The sequence below is a fragment of the Hemitrygon akajei genome, chromosome 22 (genome assembly GCF_048418815.1).
Source record: "Hemitrygon akajei chromosome 22, sHemAka1.3, whole genome shotgun sequence".
Lineage (NCBI taxonomy): Eukaryota > Metazoa > Chordata > Chondrichthyes > Myliobatiformes > Dasyatidae > Hemitrygon > Hemitrygon akajei.
In genome coordinates, this window is record NC_133145.1 from 53,354,450 (window position 1) to 53,366,486 (window position 12,037).

The window sequence follows — 12,037 nt, forward strand, 5'->3', positions numbered from 1 at the left end:
ATCTATAGAGAAAAAAGAGATTTTATGGAATTCAGTGTAGAGGGGTTGCTGTAAAATAGGGTTGGCCATATATTTGATTCAGAATCATTTGAGGTTTGTCCTTAATTGTAGCTTAGCTTGTTCTTTCCTCTGTCTGTATCGGATTGGCTGACTGAAGACTGAGGCTGATCTGTCAGGCAATGACGTTGTAATATTTAGTAAATTGGAAGTATTTTCCTGGGATGTTCGGCCAGTAAAATCTGATTATTGTCGGTCTGCTGCAGTGGTGCATTATAAGACAGTCATATGGTTTCCTCTATATATAGTAATTCCTTCCTTAGGAGAGAACTTCAAGACTCTCTGACGGCCTGAGAAATTAGATGATGCTGTGAAGTCTCTGTGGGGGGGAAAAGCCACTGTCACTGAAATAAATGTACTTGACAGCTCTTGGATTACAAAAACGTTGAACCAAATGATGGGGACCGTCAGTGAGCTCTGTGCGTCCAGCTTCCAAGCTTTCCTGTGTCCAAGTGTAAATGTAAAATCAGGTATGTTTGACCAGCTTTCAGACAGAAGAGAAACCTTTTAGGTTCTGCTGTGTAAGACTTTCTTGGTAGTGTTGTTAAAAAGTGAATAGATGTTACAATGTTGAATAGCCGTTGCCCAGATAGAATGGACATAATGTAATGTCTCTCTTGAACAAAAATCACCTTTAATCAGCTTTATCGTGATCTTTCAGAGTGATTGTTATTGTGAGCAATTTATCCACGTAACTCTATGGCGTTCATCTGCTTAACAGGGCTATGGCACAGGAAAGTGAACTGGAGGAGCTGTTGCTAAAGAATAGTTTCACGAGTCTGAAATTTCATTTAGAGAGGGAAAATCAAAAATAAAAATGGCTACCAAAAATGTTGATTCTTAAAAGATGTTGATTTTGTGGAATTTATCTCCAATGTTGGCTATGGCTGTTACTTTACAACACACATAGCACTGGGCCGCTGAATCCCCAAACACCTGGAATCCAGCTGGGGATGTTATATCTACATATTATTTTCATTACTGTATGGCTTTGTAAACTTCATATTTTTGTCCCCTCATAAACTAATGTGAAAAGGTCAAATTTGTGCTTGGAGAAGTATTGTTTTTCTAGTTGCACGTAGCAGTCTACAAATTAATAACTATATTGGAGAATATCACTATTCATTTGCAGTCGGTTAGTTGCAATTAAGTGAGGTAATCAGCTTTCATACTAGGTAAAGTAAAATAAATAATAAAAATAGTGTATCCAGCAAGAAAATGTACAAGCTGCTCTGTTAAAACCTTGCAGCTATATTGAAATGTGATTTTTATTTAAAAGCAATAGTCTAGAAATTAAATGCTTAAAGAAAAATAGGTTATGTATTATAGATACTGATAGTGGTTGACAGTGTTGGATTTTGCTGTAAATATTCTATAGCTGGTATTCGATTGTATGATACATTAAATAAGCTATCGAAATATACTAGATTTGGTTGAGTTTGTTAACACTGTAGTTTATGCCTAATTCCTGTTGCAATGACCCATGGTGGGCACCATATGGTTCTTTCAAAAGCAGCTGGAATGTGGACAATGTCCCTTGGAGAATGCTGGCTCATCTTGCTTGGATTTGATAAGTAATTTAAATATTTTGTAGAAAATATGCCTCAGGGCATTGTGTGACAAACGTGTGCCTTCCATATTGTAGCTATCTTACAGACACATACTAAACACTTGCAATTGCATACAGTTACAAACTGATTAATCTAAGTGAGCAATTAGCATTCATAATAGGTAAAATATAATGGTTAATAAAAGTGTTATGCAGCAAGAAAATCTTTGAGCTGTTCTGTCAGAACTTTCCTGTTTCCTATCCTTCAGAGCCAAATCATGCCAGAAAATACAGATTTAATTTTGTTAATTTACAAATATTACATACTGTGGGGGAAATGGGAGTTGATCATTTAGCTTTTTGAACTTGCTCTGTAAGTTAATACTTTCGTGCTTGATCCTGTTGCAATGCCGTATTCCCATTTTCCACATACCTCTTGCTTCTCAGGAATGTATTTATAACCTTAAATATATTATCAACATGCCACTACAGCCCCTGTGGTAACAAATTCCAGTTTCATTACTGAGTGAAGAAGCTTCTCCTCATCTCTGTCCTAAGTTTCTTGCCTTGTAATCTAAGACTGTGACCCATACTCCCATTATAGACTCTCAACTAGAATAAATATCTACTTCACATACATACAGTCTTTCTGAACCAGTTAGAATTTTATGTATTTCGATTATTCCATAAAACTCTTAAGTCAAAGCTTAGAAAATCTCTCTACCTGGTTCCACCATCAGGAGGGTCAAACTCCGAAAGTATACCGAAATGTTGGTCTTGAGGTGACCTTTGCAAAAAAAAAAAGATAATTTGATTGATTATATACAGTACCACAGCAAACTGGAAATGGCATGAATTTAGAAAAGCTGATTTGTAATTTTATGTAATTAAATCTAGATTATTTCACGGGCAGAATGAGATTTCCCATCTTGAATTGTTGGCCATCACTAGTTTTTAGTCCAATGTATTATTGTTGGGGATTTGGAAGAACCAAGTTTTAGTTGCTTTTGTAAGTTGGGAGCCAGGAAAGATTTAGAAAGTTGTAATTTAACAAAATTTGTTTTGACTTAACATTTTTAAATTTGAATCTAGAGAGGAAATGTGAATTAAAAAAAATAATTTGGAAGGCACTGCATGAAAAGATGGTAGAATTTCAGCTTTCAGAGTATCATCAGATACTGTTTGGCAGCAGGCAGCAAGGTAATTCGAGGGTTATGTGCAGAGTGTAAAGAGTGGGAATAAATGACTCACATCAGGCTAAATAGTCTTATGTGTTTTTCTCTCAACCCCCCCCCCCTTCATTCCTCTGTTCAAAATTGTAAAATAATAACATTTATTTTTTGTTTAAGAAAACCTATACAAGTTAATCTCTTAATGAAGGGTGCCTCTATCTCTGTAAGTGATAAATGCAGTCCTGCAATTAAATAATGGTTGATTTAAAGGATTGGATAGTAGCACCTGAGTGGTTTATAATCTCCAACCAACCATTTCCAGCCTTGAACCCATATGAGGATAATGACATCGAATTATTACTGGATTGGGAGAAGGGAGAAGAATGGGGTTGAGAGGGATAATAGATCAGCCATGACAATGGTAGAGAAGACACAATGGGCCAAATAGCCTTATTCTGCCCTATGCCTTATGATCTTACATCTTTAATGGACCAGGATCAATCTGACAATGTGCAATATTTTGTGGATTGTTGTCTTTTATAAGAAATTTATAACTATAAAGGATGCAGACTCAGTTGACACTATTTATTTAATTGTGTTTTTAACTAACATCTTTTTGCCTTTTATTTTCAAGTTTGCACTTTATCCCACTGTAAAACACTTTGAACTACTTTGTATGAAAAATGCTCCATAAATAAGCTATTATTAGTTTGACTATAAATATAATGGCTACAAATAAAATGTGTATCCATATGTCTGGTATATGCTTGCATATAGAATAATGGAACTAATGATGTTAAACTGATTGAGCATGGAGCATGAATTACTTCAATTACTTAAGGGTTTCTAATCCTAAAAGCTGTTTCCCCCAATTTGTCTGTATGTTTATTTGTTGTACTATTTAAGAAATTAAATGTCTTTCTGTGACTTAAACAGGAATTGAATCCAACTCTGCAAGCAAATAATTGTTTATCTTTAATCTGTTTACTTCTAAACTATGATGCAAAGTAATAATACATATTTTACGAATTCTAATGCAACACTCTGATCTTGTTCCCAAATACGTACTGTGAAGAAGTTCTTATTGGAGCCTGTAGGCTACTTTCACAGCCATGGTATATCACAACTAAGAAGGGAAGTGTTTCAAAATAGAAATGTCTATCAATTGTAGTTTTCAAATTGTAACAGCTACCTCTTAAAGGGACCGACCAAAGGTTTTATGATTTCTTTCTGAATCCACATTTAATTTGGTAGAAACCTGAATTATTGGGTTGAAATTTCCTGACATCATTTTCTGTGCTTATTGGAGCAATTTCTTCTTGCTTGCAAATCTGTAAATAATGTCAATCTTACTCTGCTGTTATGAATTCAGAATGTAAGCATTGCTCAAAATTGATTCTAATCACCATTATTGACAGCAAAAAAAAGCTATTCTTTGAGCATGATAAGATGTGCTGTCTGTGAAGCTCGCCCATGCCTGTTCCCATCCCTTCCCAGCTCTTGAAGATTTTATTTACCGTAACTGAAATTAGGCAGGTCTGAAGTTTTTATAAAAGTGCTATTGGGAAAGGGTGACATCTGGTAATATTGGAGCCATTCACAAATGCTGGACGAACTCAGCAGGCCAGGCAGAATAAAAAGTCGGCATTTTGTATAACTTTTTATTTCTGCAGGATCTTTTGTGTTTATATTAGAGCCATTGCTATTTAGCTAGAAACCTCTAATTTCAAGCAGGTTAAATTATTTAAACTTGAGGGTAATACCTTGAAGGTGAAATGATTGATTCTTGCCGTTCAGTCTTGTCACTCAGTGAGTTGCTGAAATAGGGCCAAGAACAAGTCTTCTTCAATGGTTGAGAATCATTTAAAAAATTTTATTTAGAGATGCAGCGCAGAGTGTGCCATTCTGGCCCAATGAGCCTCGCTGCGCAGCAACCCACCTATTAGATAGATAGATAGATAGATACTTTATTCATCCCCATGGGGAAATTCAACTTTTTTTCCAATGTCCCATACACTTGTTGTAGCAAAACTAATTACATACAATACTTAACTCAGTAAAAAATATGATATGCATCTAAATCACTATCTCAAAAAGCATTAATAATAGCTTTTAAAAAGTTCTTAAGTCCTGGCGGTAGAATTGTAAAGCCTAATGGCATTGGGGAGTATTGACCTCTTCATCCTGTCTGAGGAGCATTGTATCGATAGTAACCTGTCGCTGAAACTGCTTCTCTGTCTCTGGATGGTGCTATGTAGAGGATGTTCAGAGTTATCCATAATTGACCGTAGCCTACTCAGCGCCCTTCGCTCAGCTACCAATGTTAAACTCTCCAGTACTTTGCCCACGACAGAGCCCGCCTTCCTTACCAGCTTATTAAGACGTGAGGCGTCCCTCTTCTTAATGCTTCCTCCCCAACACGCCACCACAAAGAAGAGGGCGCTCACACCAGCAATTTACAACGAGCTATTAACCTACTAAATGGCAGGTCTTTGTACTGTGCGGGGGGGGGGGGGGGGGAGAGGGGGGAGGGTGGAGGAGAGCTGGAGCACCCAGAAGAAACCCTTGTGGTCATAGGGAGAACGTACAAACTTCTCATAGATGGAATTGAACTCCAAGCTCCGACACCCTGAGCTGCAATAGTTTTGTGCTAACTGCAGTTGTGCTACTGTGATGCTGTATGCATTTAGTGTGCTAGCATGATGTATAACAAAAAAATGACAAACTTGAATAATTATAAAGAAAAAATGTGTTAAAGTTAGAGGTTAAAATATGGATAGGAAATAAAATACACAAATACTAGCAAGTATTTACAATGTAAACAGCTTTATAAAATGTGGTTTTAAGTGTTTACAGTGCGGTGATTGCAAGGGGGTGTGAGATAGAAGGGGTAGGGTGGGTAATTAGAATGGTTGATCTGATTAATTGCCTGAGGGAAGAAAATTTTAAGATGGTGTAAAGTTTTTGTTTTAATAGCCCTAAAGTGCTTTCCAGAAGTGGGATTTTGGAGAAGGCAGTTTGCCAGATGAGTAGTATCCACGACAATTCTTTTTTCCCCTGCCTGCTTCTTTGGCCTGGATACATACAAGTTCTGCAGTAATGGTAGACTGCAGCTAATGTCCTGACAGTTCACTCTGTTTTCCTCTGGTCAGATGTTTCTCTTGACCTTGTCCTCTGCTGCCTTTCCTCTGATGTCGTCTAGCATGGTGAACTCTTGGTCAGTCTCTGCTGTAAATTTGGTTGTAAAGAAAATGAGAGTATTTCTGAAGTGCTTTTCACAACCTCTGGACTTTTTGAAAGGCACTTCACAATCAGTTTGGTATTGAGCCAGTGTTTTCAATTCAGAAAATGTGGCAACCAATTTGTAGTCAGCTATCTCTGATGAAAAGTGGCGTGATGATGACAAGGTAATCAATTACCAACCTTGAATTAACCTTTGGGCAATTGTGTATCCTTTCATTTGTTCTTGTCTTGCTTCAGACTTGAAGATTTGAAAAGGATATGAAAGTTACTGATGCATCAATAAGGAGTTACTGGAGAGCCTCAGGCAGGCACTACAGGGAGCAGAAAAAAGAGAATAACATTGTGTGAAAGAACTCTTTTTTTAAAAAAAAAAGTTTTCGTTCCATAAATGCTGCCTGACCTGCTGAGTTTCTCCAGCATTTTATGCATATTACTTGCAAATAAAAAAAAGGATTTGGGATTAAGAACCAGATAGCATGATGTGAATCCTTGGGGAGGATGGTGGTGGTGGTGGTGGGCAGGAAAATTAATGAATCACACCACTTAAAATAAAGGCCTGAAAAATGAGGAAGTTGCAGAGAAATGCTTACAAGATTGTTTTTATCCAAAAGGACTATATAATTTCAGACCAAAGAGCAGAATTAGGCCATTCGGTCCATTGAATCTGCTCCACCATTCAGTTGTGGTTGATTTATTTTCCCACTCAACATCATTCTTCTTCCTTCTCTCTGCTGCCCTTACTAATCAAGAATCTATCAACATTAGCTTTAAATTTACCCCTATTTTAGTGCAGTAATACATAGTATTTTATGTCATTGTATTGCCATTAGCAGCTAATTTTAAATTTTTAATTTAGATCTGCTAGGTTTCTTTAAAAATTATAGAAATAATGGCATTGAAGAAAGCCATTCAGCCCATCATTTCTATCCTGGCTCTGAATTCCATTCACCACTTCTCTTTCCTCACATCCTGCAATTTATTCTTTTTCAAATGTCAACACAATTTCCTCTTTGAAGGTCCTGATTTTTGTTTTCATTATAGAACCATATATCATAGAAATAGGCCCTTTGGCTTAACTTGTCCAGTTGGGCAGTTTTATTAGCCTTTGATTTTTGCCGTGTTAAATAAATGAAAACCTCTGTTGTAATTTTTTTTTGCCTGTTGATGCACTTGAAAGTTTTGAGTGTAATATTTTTGGATGTGCAATACTGTAATCCTGAACATCTTTCCATTAGCACTCAGAAAATTAACCAGCAGCAGCAGGAATTGCAAAGAGGTTTAATTAAACCTGTAGTTTTATTAATCTCTTCATTGGTTTCCTATTTATTTTTGCTTTAAGTATGCTGAAATTAAGATACCTGTGGTGTTTTTAGGTAATGCTCAATATTTCTTTAAAGTACTCCTTGGTGGTCTTGCTGGCAGATGGGAAAACCTCTGTAGAAACTGCTTTTTCTGGACCTTTCTCAATTCTTTCTGCTTCATGCTGCCTATCCCTTGGTGGTTTTGGACTTACTCTTCAATAGCAGTAAAATCAAAATGCTACTGGTGAACTGTAGTGAAAATATGAAGTTTTTACTATTCTCTGTTGTATTTTTGCACATCACTGATAGAATTTGGTAGAAATCTGTGGAGAACTTGGAAATACTTGGTGAACATCGAACACCGATAACAAATTTCACAAAGTGCTGGTGATATTAAATCTGATTCTGAACATTACAGTACAGTACAGGGTTTTAGGCTCATGATGCTGTGCTGGCCTTTTAACCTGCTCTAACTCTTCCCTGCTACATAGCTCTCCATTTTTTTTCTAACATCCATATGCCTATCTAAGAGTTTCTTAAATGCCCCTAATGTATCTGCTTCCACCACCACCCCTGGCAGGATGCTCCACACTCCCCCACTTCCCCCCCCCCCAATCTCTGAGTAACAAAACAACTTATCTCTGATATTGCCCTTATTGCTTTCCTCTATTCTGCTTAAAATTATGCCTGCTTGTGTTAGCCAATTCTGCCTGAGGGAAAAAGCTCTGACATATCCACTAGGTCTATGCTTTAGACAATATTAGTGGAGAGCAATGAGTTAATATTTCAGATCACCAGAAGCGTTAATTCTTGCTGTGATCTCCACGGAGGAGCTCCAGATCTGCTGGAGGTTGTGGTCGTTGAATTTACTTGCCAGCCAGGTTGATTTGTATGAAACTACATTTTGTCACTTGAAGCAAGAGCAATGAATTTCATGTTGATTAAATTCACAGGAGTTTCTCCAATGTGGTTCTGTGCATCACTGAATATAAAAAATATATCAATGTTTTACTTTTAACTTGCTCCAATTTATAAAGGTTTGATCACAAGTTAATAATGAACTGTGCTTTTTGTTAATGTATCTGAACATTTACCTAACTCAGAGGTTCCTATGGACCCCTTGCTTAATGGCATTAGTTCATTGCTTAAAAAAGGTTGGGAACCCCAGATATAAATCAAGCAAGGATATAGGTGGTAAAATATTGAAAGAGATAAAATTCTGATGGTAAAGAAGTACCTAATTTACTTAAGCAGCTAAATCTCCAGAACAATCAATGCCTTATTGAATCATGTTCTAATGTACAAAAATGGGTGACAGATTTGGTTTTCTGGGCCTTTCCCTTCCTTCTCTGTATTTGCTCCTTGCTTGTATTTCTCTACTCCTTGCAGAGCTGAAAAGGTCTAATTTCTATTCTCAAAAGGTAATGCAAAAACCCAAAAGGTAATGCAAAAAATATAGTGACCATTTCCATTTGGGTGGAAGAATAAAGAGAAGCTATCAATGCAGAATCGGCAAGGGTACCAGTATAGAATCCAGGAGAAATACTTCACCCAAAAATGTTTGAACTGCAGAAATTGTTATCGTAGAAAGTGGTCGAAGGGAATAGTGTTGGTGCATTTAAATATGGTCAGGGGTACAAGCAAACTGGGCTGATTGACCTGTTTCTGTGATGTATGGTGTGTAATCGAACATCCATATTATCCTGATGCAGGTTTGCTGCTTGACCCACTGAGTTCCTCCAGCAGATGATTTGTTGCTTTAAGCTATCTTGAAAATTTCATTTTATTTGTATGGCTTCCAGCATTAGGTTTCATTTGGATTGAAAAACAGGACTGTGTATTCAAGAGGGATCTGTGCTACAGTGCTGTGCCGAAGTCTGAAGCATATATATATATATATATATATATATCTAGGGTGCCTTAGACTTTTGTGCAATACCTGTACTGTTATAGTTTTATGTATTTCACTGTACTACTACCTCCACAAAAAAACCCAACAAATTTCATGATAAACCTGATTCTGACATGGGTCTCTGTGGACTGAAAGTGGAAAGGGGACAGGGAAAGTGGAGAGGGGAATCATGTTCGGGAAAGGGGAAGGGAGCGGAAAGCGCTAGAGAGACCATCTGTAACGATCAGTAAACCAATTGTTTGAAATCAAATGACCTTGCCTGGTGTCTCAGGTGATGGGTATACCCCTCTGTGCCACCTGTCCCACATACCTCATGCAATGCTCCACCTTTGCCAATCTCATCATCCTTTGCTGCTGCCAGGTTTACAAACACTGTCTCTGCTTCATGTTGAGGTGCATCTCTGTCAGGATTAATGGACACTTTGCTGTCAGAGATCTGGAAGAAACATATCTGTGGGAAATGCTCTCCACTTCTATTAAAAAGCTGCAAAATGAAATGTAGGCTTTACCATCTTAACCCATTTAATTGCTGGTTAATTAGGCTAATTCTCCCTTGTGTGTGCACTGTTCCCTCCTGAGGCAAAATAATTAGTCTTGTGTAGCACATGCGAAATGCTGGAGGAACTCAGCAGGCCAAGCAACATCTATGAAAATAATAGAGTTGAAATTTCGGGCTGAGACCCTTCATCAGGAACCCCCATGAAGGGTCTTGGCCTGAAAAGTCGACTCTTTATTCTTTTCCATAGATATTGCCTGACCTGATGAGTTCCTTCAACATGTTGTATGTTACTCTGGATTTCCAGCATATGCAGAATCTCTTCTGTTTATAATTAAGTGACATTTTGCACTTATATCTTTGCTTGATTTAGGCAAATATTCATTGTTAGATGCATTAATGAAAAACACAGTTCATTTATTCACTTGTGATCAAACCTTCCCAATTGTTAAAGACTATAATAGATACATTTTTGTATTCATTAATGTAGAATATTATAAATTCAACTCCTTGTGAGGAATTGAGGTGTGAGGTTGAAATGAGATGATAGAAATTGCATCTTGGGTGCTGTACCAGTGCATTTACTGGAGCAATATCAGTATTGTACTCACGATGCATTTGTGAGACATCCAGGGACACGTTCATAACTTTGTTTAAATTCCTAAATGCCTCACCTACACGAGACAACTGAGAAATATGCTAAATGGCCACTTTATTAGGTAATTGTGGTCTTCTGCTATACCCCATCCACTTCAAGGTTTAACACATTACATGTTTAGAGATGCACACTACTGTTAATAACGCATGGTTATTTGAGTTACTGTTGCCTTCCTGTCAGCTTGAACCAGTCTGGTCATTTTCTTCTGACCTCTTTCAATAACAAGCTGTTTTCGCCTACAGAACTGCTGCTCACTGAATGTTTTTTTTTTGTTTTGCCTCAACATTGTCTATGAATTCTAGAGATTGTTGTGCATGAAAATCCCAAGAGTCAGCAATTTCTGAGATAATTCAAACCATCTTGTCTGGCACCAGCAATCATTCCACAGTCTGTCATTTAGATCATGTTTCTTCCGCATTCTAATGTTTGGTCTGAATAACAACTGAACCTCTTGACTATGTCTGCATGCTTTAAAGCATTAGGATGCTGCCACATGGTTGGCTGTTTAGATAGTCACATTAATGAGCAGATGTACCTAATAAAGTGACCATTGAGTGTATTTGTGCAACTGTACATTCACGAGTGGTAGTACGATATAAATAGTCTGTGAGGAATAACATTTCATCTGTAGTGGGTTAATGAACATTTATGTATATTCAAAGATAAGCAATTTTGGTAGATTAAATCCAATTTTTGAAATAGATTTCAGTTCATGTGTGGTAGAAATTCCATTAACCAAAATTAAAATATATTGCATCTTTAGTTCTAGCTTAAAGTAGCTTTCCATTAACTAACTGTGCACTGCTGGGAGTTCTGTTTGAATACAAAGCTTCAGCTTTTACTGTGCATTAATCTGTTGGATTAACTAGTCCAAGCTTTTATTTTATTAAATTTTGTGGATAATGTTGAAATTCTTGGACTTCACATTGGGGTTGTGACAAGTGATGACCTGATTCTCTTTGTGTGAGAGAGCATGCAGTCCATGGGAACTTAAATATTCTGCTTGTGATTTTCCAGGTGTAAAATGTACCTAAAGATTGAGTAACTTGACCAGCAGATGCTTGCTTATTATCTATCTGTGGTGCACTGATCTTGTATTGATTCAGGTTCACGTGCAAGCATTTAGAACTTAACTAGAATTAAGACCATGAGACATAGGAGCAGAATTAGGCTATTCAGCGCATTGATTCTGCTCCGCCATTTCATCATGGCTGATCCATTTCCCTCTCAACTTTGTTCTCCTGCCTTCTCCTCATAACCTTTTAAGCCCTGACTTATCAATCTCCACATTAAATGCACCCTGTGGCCTAGCCTCCACAACCGCAATGTGGCAATGAATTCCATAGATTGACCAACTTCTGGCTAAAATACTTCCTTCTGATCTCTGTTCTAATTGGATGTCCCTCTATTTTAATACTGTGCCTCTGTTTCAATGAAACCCACCCGCTCCCCTTATTTTTCTCAATTCCAGTGAGTATAGGCCCAGAATCTTCAATTGCTGCTCATATTATAACCTTTTCATTTCTGGAACCATTCTTGTGAACCTCCTCTGAACCCTCTCCAATGTCAGCACACCCATTCTTAAATAGGAGGCCCAAAACTGCTCACAATGCTCCAAGTGAGGCCTTATCAGTGCCTTATACAACCCC

General features: G+C 37.4%; 1 protein-coding gene across 1 annotated transcript in view; it reads left to right on the plus strand.

Moving 5' to 3' along the window:
• Nucleotides 1-337: 337 nt before the first annotated feature.
• Nucleotides 338-12,037, plus strand: part of cyth1b (cytohesin 1b) — a 174,937-nt gene continuing 163,237 nt past the window's right edge. Inside the window, exon 1 of the mRNA XM_073026540.1 lies at nt 338-527. Within this exon, the coding sequence (XP_072882641.1) occupies nt 452-527 (76 nt within the window). The 5' untranslated portion in view covers nt 338-451. The remainder of the gene's footprint in view (nt 528-12,037) is intronic.